The sequence below is a fragment of the Anomalospiza imberbis genome, chromosome 32, assembly GCF_031753505.1.
Source record: "Anomalospiza imberbis isolate Cuckoo-Finch-1a 21T00152 chromosome 32, ASM3175350v1, whole genome shotgun sequence".
NCBI classification, from domain to species: domain Eukaryota; kingdom Metazoa; phylum Chordata; class Aves; order Passeriformes; family Viduidae; genus Anomalospiza; species Anomalospiza imberbis.
Genome location: NC_089712.1, coordinates 640103 through 663616, shown reverse-complemented (window position 1 = coordinate 663616; position 23514 = coordinate 640103). Strand labels below are relative to the sequence as shown.

The following is a 23514-nucleotide window of genomic DNA, read 5'->3' as shown; positions in this document are numbered from 1 at the left end:
GAGGGTTCCTGGGAGGGCCCTGGGGGTTGCTCAGGGCTTTGGGGACACCAGGCTGAGCGGCTCCGGTTGCACTGGGAGACCCTGGTGGAGGTTCTGGGGAAGCTGGTCAAGGACCCCCTGTCCCTGTCCCCATTCCTGGTCCCATTCCCAGTCCTATTCCTGGTCTCTGCCCCCCTTCCCGGTCCCATTCCCAGTCCCTGTCCCCATTCCCAGTCCCTGTCCCCATTCCCACTCCCTGTCCCCATTCCCGGTCCCTGTCCCCATTCCCGGTCCCCGTTCCCATTCCCTGTCCCCATTCCCGGTTCCTGTCCCCATTGCCGGTCCCTGTCCCCATTCCCATTCCCTGTCCCCATTCCCATTCCCGGTCCCCATTCCCATTCCCTGTCCCCATTCCCATTCCCTGTCCCCATTCCCGGTCCCTGTCCCCATTCCCATTCCCGGTCCCCATTCCCATTCCCTGTCCCCATTCCCGGTCCCTGTCCCCATTCCCATTCCCTGTCCCCATTCCCATTCCCTGTCCCCATTCCCGGTCCCTGTCCCCATTCCCGGTCCCTGTCCCCATTCCCATTCCCTGTCCCCATTCCCGGTCCCTGTCCCCTCTCACCGACGCCGCCGCCATCGCTCCAGCCCCCCCGGCCCTCACGTGACCGAGCAAACCCCGCGCTGCTCCCGCCGTATTTGCATAGCCCCGCCCCTTGGCCTGGCCCCGCCCCCGCCGGCTGCAGCCGCGTCCGGGCGCTGTTTGCTCCCAGTTCCCTCCCAGTGCTCCCAGTAAGAGCGGTACTGGGAGGGAGAGCGCTCCCAGCTCCTTCCCGGTGCTCTCACCATCGTTCCCAGTGCTCCCAGTAAGGCGGTACTGGGAGGGAGAGCGCTCCCAGCTCCTTCCCGGTGCTCTCACCATCGTTCCCAGTGCTCCCAGTAAGGTGGTACTGGGAGGGAGAGCGCTCCCAGCTCCTTCCCGGTGCTCTCACCACCGTTCCCAGTGCTCCCAGTAAGAGCGGTACTGGGAGGGAGAGCGCTCCCAGCTCCTTCCCGGTGCTCTCACCATCGTTCCCAGTGCTCCCAGTGAGGCGGTACTGGGAGGGAGAGCGCTCCCAGCTCCTTCCCGGTGCTCTGACCATCGTTCCCAGTGCTCCCAGTGAGGCGGTACTGGGAGGGAGAGCGCTCCCAGTTCCTTCCCGGTGCTCTCACCATCGTTCCCAGTGCTCCCAGTAGCGCTCCCAGTGCCGGGCGGGGCGGGGCCGCTTTGGAACCCCCCCAGGGCAGAGCGCGGCTGCTTTTGGGTGTCGGCAGCGCCCGAGCCGGGCTGGGAGCGGAGGAGGAGCGGGAGGGAGAAGAGGGAGAGAAAAGGAGGAAAAGGAAAGGGGAAAAGAGGAGCGGGAGGAAAAGAAGGACCAGGAGGAAGAGGAGCGGGAGGAGGGACAGCGGAGGAGCGGGAGGAGGAGCAGCCCCAGCCCCAACCCCACGCGGTTCCCCCGCTCGGGCCGCGGCTCCTGCGGCTCCGCCGGCATCGCCCCCAGCAGAACCGCAGGGGAGCGGGGAGGGGGAGCTCGCCCCAAATCCATCGCGGGGTCTCCGGCAGGGTTGTTTGGCAGGGCAGGGGATGTTTGGGTCTTGCAGGACCCCAAAGCTGAGCCGGAAATGGCCCTGCAGGGACCTTGTGGGGTGCCAGGTGGCGATCACCCGGTACCGGCAGGCAGAGGAGGGATATCAGATATGAGAAGGTCGGAGACCGCCCAGCCCCGAGCACCCTCAGCGCTGAGAGGGACACAGAGCCCCTGGTCCCCAGCCCTGCACAAGCATTCCCTGAGGCCAGAGGGATGGAGACACCCCGAGCATCCCCCAGGGTGAAGGGTCAGAGACCCCGAGCATCCCCTGGGCTGAGAGGGACAGAGACTGCCCCGAGCACCCCCTGGCACAGGGTGAGAGGGAGGGAGACATCCCAGGCATTCCCTGGGATGAGAACGATGGAGACCCCCTGGAGAATGGCCTGGGGTGACAGGGACAGGGACACCCCCTGGGGAATGGCCTGGGGTGACAGGGACAGGGACACCCCCTGGGGAATGGCCTGGGGTTACAGGGACAGGGACACCCCCTGGGGAATGGCCTGGGGTGACAGGGACAGGGACAACCCCCCCAAGCCCCTCCCAAGCATCACCCAGGGCGAGAGGCACAGAGACCCCTCGAGCATCCCCTGGGGACCGGACAAAAAAAAAACTTGAGTTATTTTGAGTTTTTAAACAGATATAAGAAATCAAACTTATCTCTGCATAAAATACTTGACGGATATTTGATTTTCCCCCAAGTCACTTGTGATGGAAACACAAACAAATCCCAAACATGAATAACCTGACAATAGAAGCAATTCTGTGGCAATTCCAAGTTTCATCGGTTCCTGCACAGCTCCAGCTCAGCTGCTGGCAGGTTCTGATAAAAGAAAAGTGAAAATTTGTCCCAGTAGAGATTTTTCAAAGGAAGGCAAAGCTATGTGTAGCTGTCACAAAGGAGACATGGACGAAGAAAATAATGATTCTCACATTTGGCAAAGCCTCCAAGCCTATGAATTCGGGAGTTATTTGGGAATTTAGACACTTGAGCTGGGCTTCTGGTAGGACTTTAGTAGCCTTGTGTTCCTCACCTTGTGGTGAATGATCCTTGTCAGTCTTGCTGGTATCATTTGGTCCCTTTCCTGCCATGATTTTAACAAACTTTTCTAGGAAGGACAGCAAAATATTTTCTTTACACTGGCCACCCACAATAGCCATTTTCCTCATAAATTCTCCCAGAAGTCGCTCAGAGGAAGCTCCATTGAAGTTTCCAAGAGATCCTCCAGAAAGAGCCAGAACCTCCTGAGAGGAGGGAACCATGCTGTTGTCAAAGGCACTTGGGGTCAGACATCAGTGCCCTGAACTCACTGCACCAAAATAATGTCTCAATCTGGTTAATAAAATTGTTAGAGAGATGCCTCTGCCCCAATTAAGGTGCTAACGAGACCAAATCCCAAGTGGATTTTATTGAACAGTAAATGTGAGGCAGAGAGAGAGATGGAAGAAAGAGAAAAGGGGGGAGAGCCAGGGAGTGACAGGGACAGAGACCTCCCCTGAGGTGGGGCAAGTGTGACATTGTCCCCTGTGTGCGTGGCCTTCCCAGGGTGGGGGTTTTACACCTGAGCCAGTTTGGGTAAGCGGGGTGGTGTTCACCCCCCACCCCGAGCAGGGATTGCCTCACTGTTTCAGGGTGCAATGTAAGATGTAACCCAAAGTATGTTTTCAGTCACCATCTTCATAAACTGTGATAAACAGGTGGGGCAGTGTTCTTTATCTCTTCCATGGCTCAACCCTGATAACGCCCTCCAGGGGCTATCTTCTGTTAATGGGCCATTGAGTGCCACTGCAGGACTGATAAAATTACATCATCCCATTGTGGGATGCTCCGCCCAGGGGGAGGAACCAAGCATTCCTACCTGGATATAATCTCACCCTTCCAACACCAGGACCACCTTGCCTACTGGGTTCCCAGAGGACAAGAGCTCCATAACCACCACTGGACCTTCAGAGGAAGACCAGACCCTTCTACAGGATCGCCGCTTTGACAGAATCACGTTCATCACTCCAACAGGGCTGCAGACACCATTTCATCCGACGGCTACCACCACCCTTACCAACGGGGTGTCAGGTTATAGCCTGACTCTTTCAGATTAAGCCAGTGTTTCTGTTTCATTGCCTTGATCTTAATATTCTTACTAATTTGTAATTCTGGCTTAGACTGTCCCCCTGGTTTGCCTTCAAACCAGTACAAAACTCAATGTGCTCATCCCTTGTTTTTCTCCCAAAACAGAATTTCCTATCTCCAAAACCTCACCAGATGGAGGAGGTAGCTGTGAGGAAGAAAAAGGAGGCCTGGCACCCCCGGGCAGCTGAGGAGGAAGTCAGTGCCCCTTTCCCCCTCTCTCCTGCTCCATCTCCCAGCACAGCGTGGCTCCTGGCTGCAGGACAGCCCTGCTGTCGATGCCGTCCTGCCAGGGACGCACTGGGAGGATTCTCTTCCCCTTCCCTCTGGCATGGAGGCAAATCCCATCCTTTCCTTGTCCTTCCTCCCCCAGGGAAGGAGCTGAGGATGGAGACCAGGGAGGACAAATCCCTGTGGCAGAACCTTGTGGAAGAGGCCGTTTTGAGCAACTCCATGGCGCAGAAATCCAACAGGGAGGAAAAGCCCCGGAGATCCTGCAGGAGGAGGGGCTGCAAACCCAACCCAGGGTGCTCTGAGGAGGAAAGACCCACCTTGTGCAAGGAAGGTGGACAGAGCTTCAGCCAGAGCTCAGAGCTGGTGGTCCATGAGCAGGTTCATGATGGGGAGAAGCCCTACAAGTGCTTGGAGTGTGGGAAGAGCTTCAGGAGGAGTTTCAACCTGATCTGCCACCAGATGATCCACACCAGGGAATGGCCCTACGAGTGTGGGGAGTGTGGGAAGGGCTTCAGCTGCTGCTCTGCCCTCGTCATCCACCAACGCATCCACACGGGGGAGAGGCCCTACGAGTGTCCCGAGTGTCAGAAGCGTTTTCAGACTAGCTCCAGTCTCCTCCGTCACCAGCGGATCCACACCGGGGAGAGGCCCTATGAGTGTGGGGAATGTGGGATGACCTTCAGCCAGAGCTCCAGCCTGATCTGCCACCAGAAGATCCACACCAGGGAACGGCCCTGTGAGTGTGGGGAATGTGGGAAGAGCTTCCGCCAGATGTCCCACTTGATCAGCCACCAGAGGATCCACACTGGAGAAAGGCCATACAAGTGTGGGGAATGTGGCAAGGGCTTTAGCCAGAAGTCCCATCTGATCGTCCACCAAATGATCCACACTGGGGAGAGGCAATACGAGTGTCCCCAGTGTGAGAAGAGGTTTCCAACCAGCTCCCATCTCCTCCTGCACCAGCGGATTCACACAGAGGAGAGGCCCTTCGGCTGCCCCGACTGCAGGAAGGGCTTCAAGCACAGCTCCACCCTTGTCAAGCACCAGCGCATCCACGCTGGGGAGAGGCCCTACACGTGTCCCCAGTGTAGGAAGAGCTTCACTCAGAGTTCTCACTTGACCAGACACCAACGGAGCCACCAGTAAGGAAACTCTGCAAATGCCCAAGCTGGAGGAAGAGCTTTGTGCAGTGCTCCAGCTCCATCCCCCATGGGAGAACCCATGTTGGGAAGAGCCCTGGTGATCCATGTTCCCTGTGATCCATGCTGGGAAGAGATCTTTCCCTTTTCCTGCCCCTGCCAATGACATGGTGTGGGATCAAAGAACATGAGGGTCTGGCCATGGCCCTGTCATTACATGCACTCCCACCTCAGGTCATTGCCAGGGGCAGGAAAGGGACTCTCTCTCTCTCTCTCTCTCAGTCCCCGAGGAGAAGGGTGTCCTTTCCAGGCAGAAGGAAATACATGGCCAGGAAGAGCCAGTCAGTTGTGATGTAGTTTTCCCTGTAAATATTTTTTCTTATCCCTTCTGTTATCAGTATTTTTTCTGTTCCTGTTTGTTCCTTGTCTTGTTTTTGTTCCCAGTAAATTGTTCTTAACCCAGCCCAGGATCTTTGCCTTTTGTTCTTTCCATTGGCTGCAGGAAGGTAGCGAGGGGCAGTGTGGTTTTAGCAGGAGCAGGAAATTGGGGAATCCCATTCCTGAACCCCGGCCCTTGGAAAACGAGCATTCCAGCTGGTCCCAGCCCTGGTGACCATGGCAGCAGCCTTGGGAGCGAGTCCCTGGCTGGGGCTGTGGGAACCTCTTCACTCTGGTGCCCAGGGACAGGACTGGAGGGAACGGCTGCAGCTGAGTCAGGGCAGGCTGAGGTTGGATCTCAGGAAAAGGTTTTTGCCCAGAGGCTGCTGGGGCACTGGCCCAGGCTCCCCAGGGAAGGGTCACAGCTCCAGGGCTCTCTGAGCTCCAGCAGCGTTTGGACACCGCTGCCAGGCCCAGGCTGGCATTGTTGGGGTGTCCTGTGCAGGGCCAGCAGTTGGACTCGAGGATCCTGATGGGTCCCTCCCAGCTCAGCCAGTTCTGTGGTTCTGGGATCCCATGGCCCTGGGGATGGGACTGCCAATGGTTGCCATGGCAACGGGCTCTGGCTCCAGGCCTGAGCTGGTGTCCATGGCAACCACCCCTGGCATGGGGACTCCATGGAGCTGCCCAGGGACTGACCATAGCAACAGGGGGTGGTGATGGTTGCCATGGAAACTGACCACAGCAACAGGGGCTGGTGATGGTTGCCATGGAAACTGACCACAGCAACAGGGGCTGGTGATGGTTGCCATGGAAACTGACCACAGCAACAGGGGCTGGTGATGGTTGCCATGGAAACTGACCACAGCAACAGGGGTTTTTGGTGATGATTGCCTGCTAAGGATCAGATTTGTCACAGGCACTCAGAGGGGTTCCATGGGGACTTTCCAAGAATCTCCAGGATCCTCAAGAGCTGGAATGTCACAGGCAGAGACAGGGGCTCCATGGAGACCTCCCAGGGGTTTCTGGGGATGGGAAAGAGCTGTGTGGTCAGAGGCAGTCACAGCCATCCCATGGTGACATCCCAGGGGACCTTGGGCTGCAAAGGCACCGATCTGTCACAGGCACTCACGGGGGCTCCACGGTGACATCCCAGGAGTCCCCAGGCTGCCAAAGAGCCAGGATGTCACGGGCACTCACAGGGGTTCCTGTCATGGGCAGAGTGGGAGCTTCAGGCAAAAGCTTTATTTCTTTATTGGAGAAACTCCTGCTGAGTCATGAGGTGGAGAAATGTCCCCCAACAGCCAACATAGATCCTCAAATCCCTGCAGGACCCCTAGACTTCAAGAATTCCTTCTAATAGAAGAGACTGGCAGCGGCTGGATCCCATCCCGACCCTGCAGATTGGACAGGTGGAATTGAACCTTAATGCAATTTGTCCCAAAAGATTAATGATGTAATACAAGATAAATCTGTATAAATACAGCTATGATTGATTCTGATCATTATTAGATAAAATGGTCTATTTACAACACAGAATAAAATTTAAAAAATAGTTATTTCTCCTCAATATGGGAGCTATACCAATTATAGACTATTCTGCTCTAGGAAGCAATTTTGACGTCACCAGGGCCTTGCGGGAGTGGTTTGAGCCCACCGCAGGCAGAGCCTCCTGCTCCAGCAGGAACTGCCTTTCCTATGCCAGGAGCAGGGCAGGTCCCGCTCCAGGAAAAGCCCCAGGCCAGCCCCAGCATAGGGAAGGCCTCGGGCACAAGGGCAGAGTGCCATGCTGGGAGCTGTGCCAGGGAGAGCCTGAGGCACCAAAGGCGCCTTGGCAGCAGCAGCTGCTTGCAGGGCATGGCCAGAAGCCTCCCTTGGCAAGCCGGCCTGGTGGCCAGCACTGCAGTGTCACTGTTGAGCAAGAAATGTCACAGGCTCATCAGAAGGCTGATTGGCATAATGTGCCATATGTTTGGAACTGCTCCTTTTTATATGCTGTTCCGATCCAGGTAGATAAAATCTCAGTGGCACATATCAGAGGTTTGTTAGGGAAGACAGTGTGGATGAACTCTGCATCGAGTACAGACAAACCCATTTGTGGGATTGTCTTTGCTCAGGGACCAGGTTGTACATGGTGAATAATGCAGAAATATGGAAGAACTCAATGTGTAGCTAAGGGAGATCTGATTGTGGGGTGAGCCTCATATGCAAATATCACTGTTTGTTGGATGTTACTGCCCCTGTCTTTACATTAAACCACACCGACATGAGACAGAAGGAAATGTGTAAGTGTCGAAGGTTTGAGCAAGTGATACAGAAGGAAATGTGTAAGTGTCAAAGGTTTGAGCAAGTGATACAGAAGGAAATGTGTAAGTGTCGAAGGTTTGTGCAAGTGATATAGAAGGAAATGTGTGTCAAAGGTTTGAGCAAGTGAGATGGAAGGAAATGTGTCTGAGTAAGTGAAAGATGGAAGTTTTAACTTGATGAAGTTTTTACATGATGTTTGGTAGTTATGTTGACGATTCGGAGATAAGGTGTGGAATGTCCTAGGGTGACGTTAGGGTGCTTGCATCCCCAATTGTGTGTTCTGTTTATGCTTGATGTTATGTTCTGTGCCTTCGGGACTGGCTCCGAAAAGTGAAGGTTTGTTTTGTCTTGTTATCAGCCAGCTCACCTCCCCTCACAGTTTGTGTCTAGGAGAGGCTAGGGCTTGCTGGCTTTCTTGCTTGCTTGCTGGTTTGCTTGCTTTCGCTTTGCTCTTTCTTTTGCTTCTTGCTTTTGCCCTTGCTTTTGCTTATTAGTTAGTTTAGCTAGGCAATCCAATTTTTTCCCTGGACTGTTTTTTTTCTTTCCCTTTCCTGAATACCATTTGAACCTGCTCAGGACTGGGACCTGGGAAACACCAAGGCACACCGAGAGCCAGCATTTTGTGACCTGCAGCAGCCATCCCCAGCACCAGAGACCGATAACTGGGCAACCACTCCCAGGAGAGACTTCCTGAATTTGTCACCTCTTCAGAGCGTAGAAAGACTTTTTGTCATCTGGTGTTGTTCATTTTTTTTTGCTGGGGAGTGCTTTGCCTGCTCAATAAACAGGTTGTTTCCACTACTCTCTGAGGAAATTCTTCCCGAGCCAGATGAGCAAGGGGCTGTGTGAGTTTGCTTTCTGGGGGCTCCTTCTGGAGGTTTTCTCCCAAATTTGCCCAAAGCCAGGACACATTACTACATCAGCAGGCTGTTCTTTGGTGAGATCCAGCAGGGCCCTGTTCAGCCTGTGCTCAGCAAACTGACTGGCCATGAGCCACTGGTGGATGTACCTCACCATGGCAGGCACCTGGAGAAGGCAGGGGAGACTTGGAAAGCTGCCAGAGGGAGGAATGTCCCCAGCTTCCCCAGAGAAGTGCTTTCCTTGCCACCACACGGCCATGGCCTCAAAGGCTTCCAGTGACCATTAGGCATGGCTTGGGAGGCCAAGCAATTCCTGGTAGGATGAAATCCTGGCCACAGGCTGCTTACTTGCTTTGGATTGGAAAACCTCTCCTCTACGAGCATTTCCAGCAGGGCAGCACAGGTCTTGGTTTTGAAGATGTGCGAATATGCTCTGAGCCTTGTGCCCATGGTGCTGGTCTCTTCCTCCCGAATCCTCTTGATGAATTTGCAAACCAGCTGTAGGAGAAGGGCAGGAAGCCAGGGATGCTCCAAGCGCGGTGCTCGGCTGAGCGGTGACAGCAGGCCCAGCCCAGCTGGGGATGGCGGCAGGTACCTGCGCTGTTCTGTGGAAGAGGCCATGGGTGCGTTCCTGCTCTTGTGTGCAGTCCACGGCTGCACCTGGCAAAGAGCGAGCGCAGCCTGAGCTGAGGGGCTGTGGGAGATGCCGGAGAACACAGCCCAGCCCTGCGCTCCCCTGGCAGGGACAGCCCTGGGATGCCCCAGGGGATGGAGCATGGCCACTGTGGGGTGTCTGCCCGGCCCCTCTTTAGTCCTGTCCATGGGCAAGTGCCCAGGGGATGGGCTGGGATGGGCTGGGATTGGATGGGATGCCATGGGATGCCATGGGATGGGATGTGGCCAAGCTGGCTGCAGCCACCAGCCCAGCAGCCCAGCTCTGCCACTCACTCTCCTGCTGAGGCTTGAACTGCACCACCTCTTCAGTCTCCTGTGCTGGGCGAGCTCCAGGGCCTTCTTCCTCTCCTCCACCCAGGCCAGCTTGGGCACTCTCGGGGGTCTCTGCTCCATTTCAGTGATCGGATTTGTGACGACTTGCAGGAGAGATGCCTCGGAAAAGCTCCGAGTCAGCAAGGCCTGCAGTCATGCCTGGAAGGCACCTTCAAGAGAGAAGCCTCAGGAAGGCTACAGGACAGCAAGTCCTGCACTCTGGTCTCGAGGGCTCCTGCCACAAGGACAGGAGACTCCTGTTGAGGATTGTGGTCTGGCCTCGAGGGCACCGGTGGCAGGGATGGGAGATGCCTCCAGGGCACCAAGTCCCACGGTCTACCCTCGAGGACACCTGCAGGAGAGAAGCCTCGGAAAGGCCATGGTCACCAAGTCCTGTGGTCTGGCCTCGAGGTCAGCTGCAGGAATAACACCTCGGAAAAGCTCCGGGTCAGACACGAACGAGTGCGCTGTGCGGGGGCTCCTCACGGCACGGCTCTGTCCCGTCCTGTCCCGTCACGTGCTGCAAGCACTGTGGTGTGGTCTTGTCACCGCCAGCTCCTATGTCACCCTGTGTCACAAAGGGCCCTTGGACACGCTGTCCCATTCTATGCCACGGTGACCGTGCTGCCCCATGTCACAAAGGGCCCCTGCACACACTGCCCCCTGCCCTGGGGCTGCCCCCAGCCCACCCAAAGTGGCTCAGGTTGGAAGGAATCCCTCACCCCATGTGTCTAAGACAGCCCGACAGGATCTTTAGGAATGGCTGAAACCATCAGCAAACGCTGCCCTGCTCTGCGGGCTCAGGGCAGCAGAAGGAGCCCCCAGGGCTGCCAACGCAGCCGCGCTGGGAAGGGCACGGGGCCTTCCACAGAAGCTGGCATGGCCTCTTGGGACACGTCCCGGCTGGTGGCCATCCTAAACCCCCGGGTGTGACACAGACAAGGAACGTGTGGGCCAGGGCAGGAATGCTGCTCTGACCCCTGGGGCCCGGGGAGCGCTGACATCAGCAGGTGTGGCACAGTCCCTGCCCAAGCAGACCTGCCACCCCCCAAGCCCTGGAAGCACCGGTGCCCGTCTCCTGCCCCAGAGACCTGTGCCCGTGGGGGGCTCCTGTGCCAGAGGGAGCCAAAGCCCACGTGCATTGGGGGCTGCGCTCCTGCCTGCAGGGGCTGTTGGCAGGAGCACCTGGAGTAACTGCTGGCAACACTTGGTCCTCTGTCAGAAGCTCTTACTCCATGCTGAAATTATTTTCTCATTGAAGTTTCTGCCTTCAGCACAAAAACACCTTAGTGGCAAATGCACAGAAGAATCTGGCAAGTAAGAATCCTCAATTCAGGAAAGCTTTACTTCCCATTGCTCAACTCAAGTAGTTCCAAAAAGTTGCAAACTTCCCAAATTAATTGGGATGGCCTGAGGAGGTGAAGATTTGGAATTTTGCTTCCCATCTCAAAGCAGCAACTCATTTGCCTTAACCTCATCCACTGAGGGTCACTTTACAGAACAGAGCACTACACAAAAAAAGGGCAAAAACAAGGGCCATTCTTTGGTTTTCTATGAACAGATGATAATATCCTAATTCTCTAAAGAAATAAACGCTCTCAAGAAATGAAAGTCCACTTGGTGTTACAAAAGTATCACAAAGAAATGAGTAGATGGCAAAAGGGCTAATCCTCCCCCTGGTACAGAGATCTGAGTGGCCAGTAAAGTACAGCTCTCCCCTCTTGTTCCCTGCAGGACAATCAGGACCATGAGGAGGAAAAGTCACAGATATTCCTTCTGGCCTCCATAACCAAAGCTGTGCCAAAGCACAGATGCTGCCTTCAAACTGACTCAAATTCCAGCCTAGACCTCTCACCTTCCAGACAACTCCTTCTCCAACACCCCACCAGCACCAAACCCCCCAAACTCCCACACAGAAGCCCTCAACACCCCGCCAGGAGCCCCAGCTGTCCCCGTCCCTCCGCAGAGCTTTCCCACCCTCCAGCAGACGCCCTGGTTCCCTGCAGGTGCCGTGGGATGGCACTCAGGAGGATCTGCTCCAAGGCCTTCCCCTGGAGCACGCTCAGCCTGCCAGGCCTATGGATCCTGGATCATCCTTCCCACCGAGCCTTCTTGTGCACGGCTGCTCCATTTGCACCTTTGCGCTCAGCTCGGACTTCTCCACTTCACCAGGAGTGCTGGGAAAGGATGGAGAGCAGCCTGGCAAGCTCTTTCTGCAGCTCCCTCTTTACTCTTGGGGAGGTGGAACATCCCACAGGAAAGCAACTGGTGCCACAAGGAGCGGGTGGCCTCAGGCACCTTTGGGGATGGAACAAGGCCTTGGTTTGACATGAGTGAGCACAAGCAATTCACATGAGTAAACAAGTAATTAGCACAGACATGCCTAAGTACTTAGCTCCAGTTAGCATAACAAAAACCTGGCAGGCCTAACTTGACATGAGAGTGACCTGACAAAAAGCTTTAGACACAGTCTACCAGAAGAACTAAGGGCAAGTGTGGAATCAGCCCTGTGCAGGGAAGCCCTGAGGAAGACTTTGTGCTGCTTTGGGGCATCGAGACCGCTCCTGGCCAGGGCCTGGACATCAGCTTCAAGTATGGGAATCTGACACAATGTATTTCCAACCGCCTGCCTATGGAATCACCTCAGCAGTGTGAAGATGGATGGTGATTTTGATACAACTCCTACATCAACCCACTGAAATTTATATGTGGCAGAGAAACACTTTAGTGGGGTGCAGACCCCTGCCCTCCTGCCAGGTCAATAAAAGGGCTTTTGGCTGACAATGCATTTGTCTGCTGATTTGTTTGAATGTGGGAGACCCCTCAGGACTGCTGTATCCTGAGGGAACACCGTTGGCCTTGGCATATAGGCACCTGCACAAGCTTAAAATCAGCTGCCTCAGCTTCCAGGACCTCTCTTGGCCAGCATCCTGACATGGATGCAGGACTGCTGTGAGGCACTGCTGGGACCCAGCGGGACAGGACCGGCTGTCTCGTGTCCACGCAGCACCCCTCACACAGCCAGGGCCATCCCAAAACCAGACAAACACTCACGTGTCAGCACAGGGGAGCAAGGACCACTGGGCTGCTCTCAGGGTATCTCAAAGTTCAAGAATCCACCACAGCACTGTTAAATTTTTGGGGGGACCAAGGACTTTGAGTATCAAAAGGGAAACTCCAGTTTGTAGGGAGGGAAGTAAAATGCCTGGGACATGTGATTTGTCAAGGGACCCAGCGGCTGAACCCTGAGAGAACTGCAGGGATAGCCTCACTCCCATGACCAAAAACTAAGAGAGAGAAGTCAGAAGGTTTTTAGGCCTGTTGGGATATCATAGGCTATGGATTGAAGGATACACGCAGGCCATCAGGTTCTTGTATGAAAAGTTAGTAGAAGAAGAAATCAGGTGGGAAGAAGACAACAAGCAAATTTTGAAGCTTTAAAGCAAAAATTAGTCAGTGAAGCAGCACTGAGTCATCCTGCCTTAGACAAACCCTTCTATCTGTTTGTAGATATAGAAAAAGGGGCAGCACATGGAGGGTTAGCCCAGGACCAGGGAGGATCCAGGAAACAAGTGGCCTATTTATCAAAACTGCAAGACCCTGTCAGCTGGGGGTGGCCAACCTGCATTCAGGCGGTGGCAGCGAGCGCCCCACTCGTAGAAGAAAGCAAAAAATTAACCTTTGGGAGAAATTGAAAATAATTACCACTCACTCAGTAAGGAGTATCCTCAGCTAAAAGGCTGAGAAATGGCTCACAGATTCCCGAGTGCTGAAGTATGAAGCCATCTTAATAGATAATGGTTTAGAGCTAGTCATGAGTAGCCAACTCAACCCTGCCCAGTTTTAGATGGAAAACCAGGTGAGGAATTAATATATAATTGCCTAGAAGTTATAAACTATCAAACTAAAGTAAGAGAGAACCTAACAGATCAACCACTCCAAGGTGGAAAACGATTGTACATCGATGGATTTTCACGGGTAATCCAGGGCACAGGGTATTGGGGTAGGCTATAGTAGATGAAGAGTTAGTGGCCCTAGAAAAAGGAAAGTCACCTTTCAACTGGTCAGCCCAAGCATGTGAGTTGTATGCCCTAAAGTGAGCTCTGGAAATATTCACACAGAAAAGAGAAACAATAAATACACACTCATAATATGCTTTTGGAGTAGTGCATACCTTTGGAAAAATTCGGGAAGAGAGTGGGCTATTAAATTCAAGGGGAAAGGAAGTAAAAACTTATTTTAGAAGTGTTAGAAACTTTACAATTGCCAGAAGAAGTGGCAGCAGTATATGTTAAAGGACATAAAAAAGGGGTGACTCAAGAAGCACGAGGGAACCATTTAGCTGATTTAGATGCTAAGAATTCAGCCGAATCAAGGACAGAAAAACTAATGATAGCATTAACCCCCATGAGAGAAATGGAAGAAGTCCCCATATTCAGTGAGACAGAAGAGAAAGAATTCCTTAAAACAGGAGCCAAGAAAGATAACAAAGCGAAGTGGAGATCAGCAGATGGGAGGCAAATGTTGAATAAACCCCTTGCCAGGAAAATGCTAGAAGGCATACATGGGACAACACACTGGTGTACACAAGCACTAAGTGATCAATTTCTAAGGGACTGGGGCTGCATAGGAATTTTTGGGATAGCTAAGCAGGTAATTGAAAGGTGTGAGATATGCCAACAAGTAAATGAGAATGTCATGAGGAAAACACCAGGGGAGGGCGAGAACAAGACTTACAGCCCTTTCAAAACATCCAAGTAGACTTTACCGAGGTTCCCCAGGTACAACGATGGAAGTTTCTACTAGTGATAGTAGGTGACCTGACTCATTGGGTAGAGGCGGTACCCACGGTTAAAGCCAATGCCAATGTTGTGAGTAAAACACTTCTAGAATCAATCATTCCCCGATACGGGATGGTGAAGAGGATTGATTCAGACCAAGTGTAAGAGGCAGTCTGAAGCCCCTACTTTTGCCTACCGATTGCCACGAGGAGAAACCCCTTCCCTCACTGCAGTTCCAGCTTGGAGAGAGCAGCAGTGAAGGTGCAGTTGCTGCGCCGTTACATTAGCTGTCCCGAACAAGGCCTGACTAGGACTTGGCAAGGACTTGGCAAGGAATCGACAAGGAATCGACAAGGAATCGGCAAGGACCTGGCATGAACACAGCAAGGAACAGCCTACTGCATATTTGCCCACTCTTCTCCTGAAGCCAAATGAACTTTTGGGGTGACCCTAGTGGTCTCTCACTGAAGACCTCTCATCTGCCCTGTTACCACTGTGACAGACGGACGGAGATCGAAAACCCCCTTCCTAAGGACTGAGACTGAGACCCCTACCACAGGGAGTGGGGAAACCACTAATGACATGACCTGTTTCCCTTCAGTAATTCCAATGGACTTATTCTTCATTGTGTTTTCCTGCTTTGGTGGTTTCAGTGGACTCACCTGTTCCCCCGCTGCAATCACAATAGACTCTCATTGTCCTACATGTTTCCCCCTCTTTCCTCCGTGGAGTATAACTGGACCCCTGAGTTGACCAGAACTTAGAAGACTTCCCCGACATGACCAGACGGATCCCCATCGTCCGGGCCACTGAGGGTCTCGGCTGTGTTGGTAGCTATTCCCATCCCCCTCTTTTCTCTCTCTCTCTCTCTATCCTTTTATCTCCTTTCTGATCCCCACTATCGCATTTACTGTTTTGGCCCCTAATAAAGGTGCATTTGTTGTGATTAACTAATAGTCCCTTGTTGTTTGCCTTTTTGCACTTTTGGGATCAGTGAAAAGAACCATCATGACACCCCGCACAAGCGGATCGTGACACCAAGGAGCTCATTTCACCTCTAAAATACTGCAAAAAGTTGTTCAAACCCTGGGAGTAAATGGGAATTACACACTCCATGGCATCCACAGAGTTCTGGTCACATTGAGAGGATGAATCAAACTCTTAAAAGAGCTCTAGATAAGCTAATGATTGAAACCCAAATGTCATGGATGAAATGTCTCCCTTTGTCCTTATTAAGACTTAGAACTCAACCCCAGTCAGATCTGGGGGTCTCACCCTATGAAATGACGTTTGGGTTACCCTTTCTGACCTCATCCTGGAGGGTTGCCACCTATGAGGAAGGGGAAGCCAATGCCAAGAAATATGTTATGTCTATAGCAGAAACCTTAGAAGGGCTAAGACATAAAGGGGCAATTCCTCAAACTACCACCTGGGTTTCAGAATCCATAATATTAATCCCGGGGATTGGGGAATGATCAAATCGTGGAGAGATCAGCCTTTAACTCCTCAGTTGGAAGGTCCCTTTCAGGTACTGCTCACCACCGAATCGGCCGTGTGAACTGCAGAGTGGGGATGGACTCATGCCCACAGAGTTAAAGGCCCAGCAGGAAAAACACAAAGAATCGACTACATATAACATCCAGACCAGGTGAAACAAGATTGAATCTCAAGCAGAGACTGAAAGACAACCAGAAAAACACCAAGATGCCCAAAGTCAAGCTTCCACCAACCAGTTTGTGAACTGTCTTCCTGTTTTAATGGGTGTGAATTACCAGCACCTGTTGAGGAGAAGTACACAAGGGACTGTAAAAGGTAATGGGACATCTTCTTTAAGAAAATAAGACAAAGGAAGGAGGGCAAGACCCCTTTGTTTGCTACCAAGAAGATGGCATAGCCCTGCTGTGGGTAGCAACCCCGTAGGCATGGTAAGGTAGGGACAAAAGGCCATATCGGACCACTGTCATTCCCCAACTGTCTTTGAATACAACAGGGACTGGAGGGCAAGACCGAGCTGGCTTCTGGACCCCTAAATTACAATGACTATGGGTAGCAACCACATAGGCATGATAGATGGGAGTCAAAGCCATCCTGGACCTCTCTGATGCCCTTTTGTCCATTCCAAATAAGTGTGTCTAAGGAAAACCTGAGATTTTTCTCCTGTTCCCACTGTCCTTGCCCACATCAACAGATGCTAGTATGACTCATTCAAGAGAGAGAGAAATTATTTTACTTAATTGTTAAAGCATAATGACTTACAGAAAAAGAAAATGGGGGTTTGTTATAGATGAGTAATCCTATGGTTGACTCTCACAGTTAAGGAGTGAATATTAAGTAGATGATAAGAGAAGTTGTGTAGGTGGATAGTTATCTTTCCCTTCCCCCTTGCATTGTTATCACGGGATGCCCTCAGCAGTCAGGGCATTTGGGAGGGTCGGCTTGTTACTATGGCAGCGCCTGACCTCCAATCAAGCTGTAAGAAAGTGATCTCCACCACTGGACAGCGAAGGAGGAGTGGATTGACAAGATTTTGGGAGGGGCTGGAAGTATTAAAGACAGAACATCCATTTTGTAGATGAGCACATGGTGACTGAATCCTTTGCGCCTGGCGCTGTATTCTTTAATTTATTCACTCTTCTGTTGTATTTCAATAAGGTCTTAGTAAAACCATTTAAATTATTGAAAGTGAAAATTGTTTCTTACATGGGGTTGGGGATTGTGGGGCAAGGTTGTCCACACTGGGTCAGACCTCAAGGTAAAACTTCTCAGACCTGGCCAGACCTCCTTAGGAGTGGCCCTACATAAATAGCAATCATAGAATGCTGCAATCAGATCTTCTCTAAAGAGAACAGTAATAAAGACACTCTTTAAAATAGGAATACATATTTCTTAGAAGCTCTTTGAAATGTTTCTCCATAAGTGTAAAAGGAAAACTTCTTAATTAACTACATTAGAGCAGAGGGAAATGAAGGCATAGCCATGGCTTCTCAGGACTTGCTTGATCCTAATGAGGCCCGTGGAGGATTTGGAGGTGAGCCCTGGAACCTCAGGGCCTGAGAGGAGATTGCACAAACCTGTCCAGGAGTCAAAGTCAGAGAAAAAACCCCAAAGTTTCTCAAGCCATTAATGAGTGCCAGTGAGGTCCATCCCCAACGCAGGCTCCTCATGGACTCCTTGGAGGAGAGAATTGCAGGACAGGATTGCACAAAAACCTCTCAGAGACTCAGAGTGAAAAGGACAACCCAAAGTACCTTAAACTCCTTGAGTTTCTCAAAGCATCAATGAGCCCCACTGAGTGTCAGTACAAAGCTCTCAAGGGACTCGTTAAAGCAGATAATTGGGGCCATGATTGCACAAACCTCTCACAGAGTCTGGATCAAAAAGGAAACACCAAGTACCTGAAAAGAACTGAAGTACCCTGAAGCATTAATGAGCCCCACTGAGTGTTGTTCCTGACAAAGCCTCTCCAGGGACTAATTACAGCAGATAATTGGAGGCCATGACTGCACAGAGCTCTCAGAGACTCCAAGGCAAAAGCCAAAGCCAAAGTGCTTTGAAAACCCTGCAATCCCTGGGAGCATGAATGAGCCCCCAGGGCCATTCCTGAGCAAGGCTCCCCAGGGACTCCTTCCAGCAGATCCTTGAGGCCACTGGGATGTGGGTTAGGGGGGGATGCAGAGGGCAGGACAAGGGGCTGACAGTGCCCAGCCTGGCTGGGGCTGTGCCAGGAGGTCCCAGTGCCTCAGGACAAGGTGTGTCCTGACAGCCCTTGGTGGCACAGACCCTGCTGTGCCCCAGGGTACCAAGACTTGGCTTCTCTTTGTCCCCACCTGTCATCAGTGCCTCCAGTTCTCTGCTCTGCCTGGGGCCTGGGGACACTTTCTCAGTCGTGTCCCTCAGTGGGACCCATTAAAAGTCAAAGAAACTTTGGAGCTGGATTCTGACTTGGAGTTCTGGAGAGGTTTCTGCAGCTCCCTCTCAGGGCCTGATGTTCAGGGCCTGAGCACAAAGCCCCAGAGGGTCATTAAAGTCCTTGTGCTGTGTCTGTGCTGCTGAGCTGGGCCGGGCTCCTGGCCCAGAGGGTGATCCTGGTAACCAAGGAGAGTTTCAAAAGCACATTTCTCTGGATGAGCAGCTCTTCTGCCAGCCCAGCAGGGCTGGGGCACTGCCTGCAGCCAGCCCGGGCACAGCACAGAGGCACAGAGAGCTTCCATCAGTCAGGGCTGGGAAGGTGCTGAGAAGTGCCTGGGGCAGAATCACTGGCAGCCCTTGGCACAGGAACCTCTGGCTGCAGGACAATGCAGCTGCAGCTCCTGGAGTGATCTCCTACAGCTGGAACATCCCAATGCCCACAGACCCTGTGAGTACAGCTCTGAGTATTTCTGGTGCAGGGGAGGTGAAATGCTCATGAAGCTCTGATATGCTGAGGGGTTCTGATCTGTCATAGAATGTTTCCAAAACAAGGATTTTGATAAAAATTAGGACATTTCCTACGAATTTTTATTCAGTTTCCTACTGCTGGAGAATGGCAGGGAGGGAGGAATAGATATTAATGGTTGATTATGAATTTTGACAAGCACCTGAGACATCTGAATTGTTACTTTTAGGGATCAATAGGTGCACAGGACATCCCTAATGTGCTTGCAGCCACTCTGCCCATGGACAGCACCAGCATCAACTCTGCTGGAGCCATCAGGCTCAGTCTGAGCTGTCCGTTCTCCAAGCTGCAAACAGAACCTACCCCCAGCCAATGCCCTGCAAACAGGCAGGGTTCTGTCAGACCAAGGAGAGTGCACAGAGATTTGGGGTCTGTGAGTGCTGGCAGGGAGAGCTCAGGCACAGGGAAACACCTGCAGGAGGAAAATCCCCAGGAAGCAGAGAGAAGATCAGGGAAGGAGAGAAAACAAAACCCAGAAATGCTGTGGCAGGGAGAGTTTAGAGATGTCCAGAGGATCCCCTCCAGTGCAGCCCCTCCCTCTGAACAAGCCCCCTCCCTCCTGTCCCCCCAGCCAAGCCTCTGCCCTCAGGGCCGGGGCTCCAAGGCGTGCAGCCCCTCCTGTGCAGGCAGAGCTGCAGCAGAGCCATGGGGCAGCTCTGCAGCCCCCGGCCCAGTTCCCTCTGCAGAGCACAGGGCTGGGAGCAGCTGCCTGGCACTGGGGGCTCTGGGAGGGGGCACAGCTGGCTCAGGATGACACAGCTGTCCCCAGTGCCCAGCTCTGGGCAATGCTGTCACTGCAGCCAGGGAAGGAGCTGCATCTCCCTGCATCCAGTGCCATCAGAAGGACACTTGGAAGTCTCCCTGAGATTCCAGTCCAAGCTGGGAGCTTCAATCCAGGGTGCAAACCTGTCCTAGATCATCTCTGAGTTATAAGGTTGATGGGGAAAGGCAGAGGTGTTCTGACACTGAAAATCCTGCTGGGTTGGTGAAATGAGCAAGGTGAGTCCTTGGCTACAAATGTGGAGCTGGGCTGTGCTGGATCCATCTGTCTCAGTAGCACTGTAGTGTTTTTAAAATAAACATGAGAGTTAACATCCTTCATTTGAAAAAGTGAAAGCCCAGAGAAACTCCAAAGAGAATGAAGTGACAGACCATCTCCCCTCAGTTTCCACTCATAATCTTCCCTCAGGGAACTCTGTTCTACCAGAGGGAGGAAGAATGTTGAATATTTCTGGTATCCAAGAATAGCAGGAGAGACATGGGGGGAGCTTAAAATGAAAACCTCTAAACTCTTAAACACAGAAGAGCGTCCATGTGTGTTACAGAGGAGGGTGTATGGGAAATGGCTTTGGTTTTGGTTTCAGGTATCTCCTCTAACTCTTCACTGTCCTTTCTCCATGAACAGGTCCCCATGTGCAGCCAAAACCAATGTCCAACAGCAGCTCCATCAGCCACTTCCTCCTGCTGGCACTGGCAGACACGCGGCAGCTGCAGCTCCTGCACTTCTGCCTCTTCCTGGGCATCTCCCTGGCTGCCCTCCTGGGCAACGGCCTCATCATCAGCGCCGTAGCCTGCGGCCACCACCTGCACACGCCCATGTTCTTCTTCCTGCTCAACCTGGCCCTCAGCGACCTGGGCTCCATCTGCACCACTGTCCCCAAAGCCATGCACAATTCCCTCTGGGGCACCAGCACCATCTCCTACTCAGGATGTGCTGCTCAGGTCTTTCTGATTTTCTTCTTCCTTGGAACAGAGCTTTCCCTCCTGACCATCATGTGCTACGACCGCTACGTGTCCATCTGCAAACCCCTGCACTACGGGACCCTCCTGGGCAGCAGAGCTTGTGCCCACATGGCAGCAGCTGCCTGGGCCAGTGCCTTTCTCTATTCACTGCTGCACACGGCCAATACATTTTCCCTGCCCCTGTGCCATGGCAATGCCCTGGGCCAGTTCTTCTGTGAAATCCCACAGATCCTCAAGCTCTCCTGCTCCAAATCCTATCTCAGGGAACTGGGTCTTCTTGCTGTTAGCGTGTGTGCAGCATTTGGCTGTTTTGTGTACATTGTTTTCTCCTATGTGCAGATCTTCAGGGCCGTGCTGAGGATCCCCTCTGAGCAGGGACGGCACAAAGCCTTTTCCACCTGCCTCCCTCACCTGGCCGTGCTCTCCCTGTTTATCAGCACTGCAGCATTTGCTCACCTGAAGCCCCCCTCCATCTCCTCCCCATCCCTGGATCTGGCCCTGTCAGTTCTGTACTCAGTGGTGCCTCCAGCCCTGAACCCCCTCATCTACAGCCTGAGGAACCAGGAGCTCAAGGCTCCAGTGTGGACACTGATGACTGGATGCTTTCAGGGACATTAAACCACTGGCCAATTTCTGCAAATCACTTGTAATAACAGTAATCTTTGATACATCTTGTTGGTTTCATTTTGGAGGTTCATATTTTTACTTTTTTCATATTGTCCACAAATAAAAAATACACTCTGTGCCATTCCTCATTTTGTTCCCCTCCACCTTCCCTGTGGCCACAGACTGTATCAATGCAGGGCTGCGCTCTCGGTGCCTTTAAAGGAACTCAAGGATGTCTCATCAAAGTTTTCTGCAGAGATGCCCTTTTGTTGCCTTCTCTGGAGCTGCAGCAGCAATGTCTGTGTGCAGAGCTGGGGCAGATCAGTGCTGGCACAGCAGCTGTGCCCAGCAGCAGCAGCACTTGGTGTTGCCAGTGCTGCTCCCGTGGCCCTGCCCCGCTGCCCTGGTGGCCCTGGTGTTGCTGCAGGGCCTGAGTGCTCTCGGGGCCGGGCACAGTCCTGGGGGTGGCAGTGCCGGGGCTGCAGCAGGGACAGCCCATGGGCACTGCTGGGGCAGCGTGACGCCTCAGGCCAGGGCCTGGGGGCTCCAGCTCCTTGCCCAGGCTCTCTCAAGGACACGGCCAGGCCAATGCTCAGCACAGAAAACCCCCGTGAGCAGCCCCAGGCTGGCCGTGGGCAGGCTGGGGGCAAACAGCATGGCTGGTGCTCTGCAAGGGCCCTGGGGGAGACGGGAAGGAGCAGCAGAGCAGGGGCTGATCCATCCCCAGTGCGCTGGACAGCCCAGGGCAGCGTCCCAGAGCGTCCTGATGGAGCTGCCAACAACATCCCCCTCTGCAGCCCTGGCCTCTCCCCCAGCTCACACAGGTGCCGCATCCTTGCAGGCACAGCCACGGCAGTACTGGCTCAGGAGCCCCTGTTTGCATTGCACACAGCAGGCAGGAGCACCCCCATGCTGCTGCTGTGGGGACATGAACCTGAGGGAGCACAAATGCCAGCAGCCCCTGGGGCCAGGAAGGGCTGGGGCATGCCAGGGAAACCACTCAGCTTTGTCCTGGCCTCTGCAGCCAGCCAGAAAGTTTGTTCCTATCAGCTGGCAGTTTCCTGTCCCACTGCAGACGCTGTTGCTCAGAGCCAGGGCTGCCGGGCAGCCACCCCCAGACTGCCCTGAGCATTTCCTTGCCTTCACCTTTGCTTTCTTTTTCCTTCCCTTGTACATATTTCTTCCCATTGCCCATCCCTGTTCCCTCCCCTGCAAACAGCCCATCCCTGTTTGCCCTTTCCTCTCTGGCCCCACTCCCCATTCCAGTTCCTGACTTGGCACCATGGGAACGGCCCTTGGGGAGCAGGATCATCCCACAGGTGCTGCAGGAATTGTCTGCAGGCTCCTGCAGTGCCTCGTGCTGCTCCCTTGCCAGAGGCACCCCAGGCCAGGGGGGCACATCTGGGCTGCTGTGTCTGGCTGTGGGGCTCCCTGTTCTGGGCAGTGAGGAGGAGCTGCAGAGGCTCTGCAGGACTGACAGGATGGGCTTTGGGGCTGTGAGGAGGAGCTGAGGGACCTGGGCTGCTGGAGCTTCTGAAGAGGAGGCCCAGGGCTCCTCCTGCAACTGCTCCAAGGGAGCAGACCCAGCCAGCAGGGGTTTAGGAGGGCCAAGGGGTATTTAAGGCTGACCACAAGGCAAGCACACATCTTGACCCTACCTCCCCTTGGAATTTCTATTTTTTTGAGAACCACTGGAATCCAGGAGTTGGTAGCTCTGTGTGTGCTTTTCTAAATCTTATTTTTCTCTATTTCTGTGTCTTCTTGTGAATTTTGATTAACTTAAAATTGAACAGGATTGGAGCTTGTGAAGTTAAATGGGCCAAGTTAATGCTTTGAGAAGTGTTTTTGTTGATTCAATGTTGTATAAGACCTTCTAGAAAAGTTTCTCTGATCTTCTAAAGTTCCCAGTAAAGGCTGTTTTGTTGTTTTGTGCTCGTGAGAATCTCTTGTTGGTATTTCTCTAGTGCATCCAACTCAGAGGACACAAACAATTGCAATTCCTCTTAAATGTCTCCTTGTGAGAGTTGTTTGAGGGATGGGGGTCATGGCTTGTGTGTGCTGCTTGGCACAGCCCAGGCAGGGCTTTCACAGCCACATTCCACACTCCATTTCCCAGCTGGAGCCGCTGGTGCCTCTGAGTTCTGCTGCCCCAGCCCCAGGGACGCTCTCCTTGTCTGCCCATTCCCCCACGGTCTCTGGGCAGGGATGGCCTCAGTGGGGGCTGCTGACATCCTCAACAACTTGGAGGCTGCTGCTGAATTTTACTGCTCCAGAGGCTTCTTCAGCCTTCAGCTCTTCAGTTCAGCAATTCAGTG

The 23514-nt window shown here is 53.2% G+C and overlaps 3 protein-coding genes and 1 long non-coding RNA gene across 4 annotated transcripts in view; 2 read left to right on the top strand and 2 right to left on the bottom strand.

The window, feature by feature from the left end:
• LOC137463911 (zinc finger protein 271-like) overlaps positions 1 to 23514 on the bottom strand; it is a 309559-nt gene that overhangs the window by 227822 nt on the left and 58223 nt on the right. The window lies entirely within an intron of this gene.
• LOC137463946 (zinc finger protein 551-like) lies at positions 4081 to 5109 on the top strand. The gene has a single exon (XM_068175293.1). The coding sequence runs from the start codon at positions 4117 to 4119 to the stop codon at positions 5107 to 5109; it is 993 nt and encodes a 330-aa protein (XP_068031394.1). The 5' UTR covers positions 4081 to 4116.
• LOC137463934 (uncharacterized) lies at positions 8709 to 9306 on the bottom strand. The gene is made up of 3 exons (XR_010994023.1): positions 9243 to 9306; positions 8996 to 9145; positions 8709 to 8813 (listed from the first exon to the last, which is right to left on the bottom strand). It is a non-coding gene; the product is annotated as an uncharacterized lncRNA (long non-coding RNA).
• LOC137463964 (olfactory receptor 14J1-like) overlaps positions 20624 to 23514 on the top strand; it is a 32192-nt gene continuing 29301 nt past the window's right edge. Inside the window, exon 1 of the mRNA XM_068175305.1 lies at positions 20624 to 21153. Coding sequence (XP_068031406.1) covers positions 20624 to 21153 — 530 coding nt within the window. The remainder of the gene's footprint in view (positions 21154 to 23514) is intronic.

Excerpts from the sequence above, each read along its gene's own strand:
- LOC137463946 (XM_068175293.1), top strand. The coding sequence starts at position 4,117 with ATGGAGACCAGGGAGGACAAATCCCTGTGGCAGAACCTTGTGGAAGAG.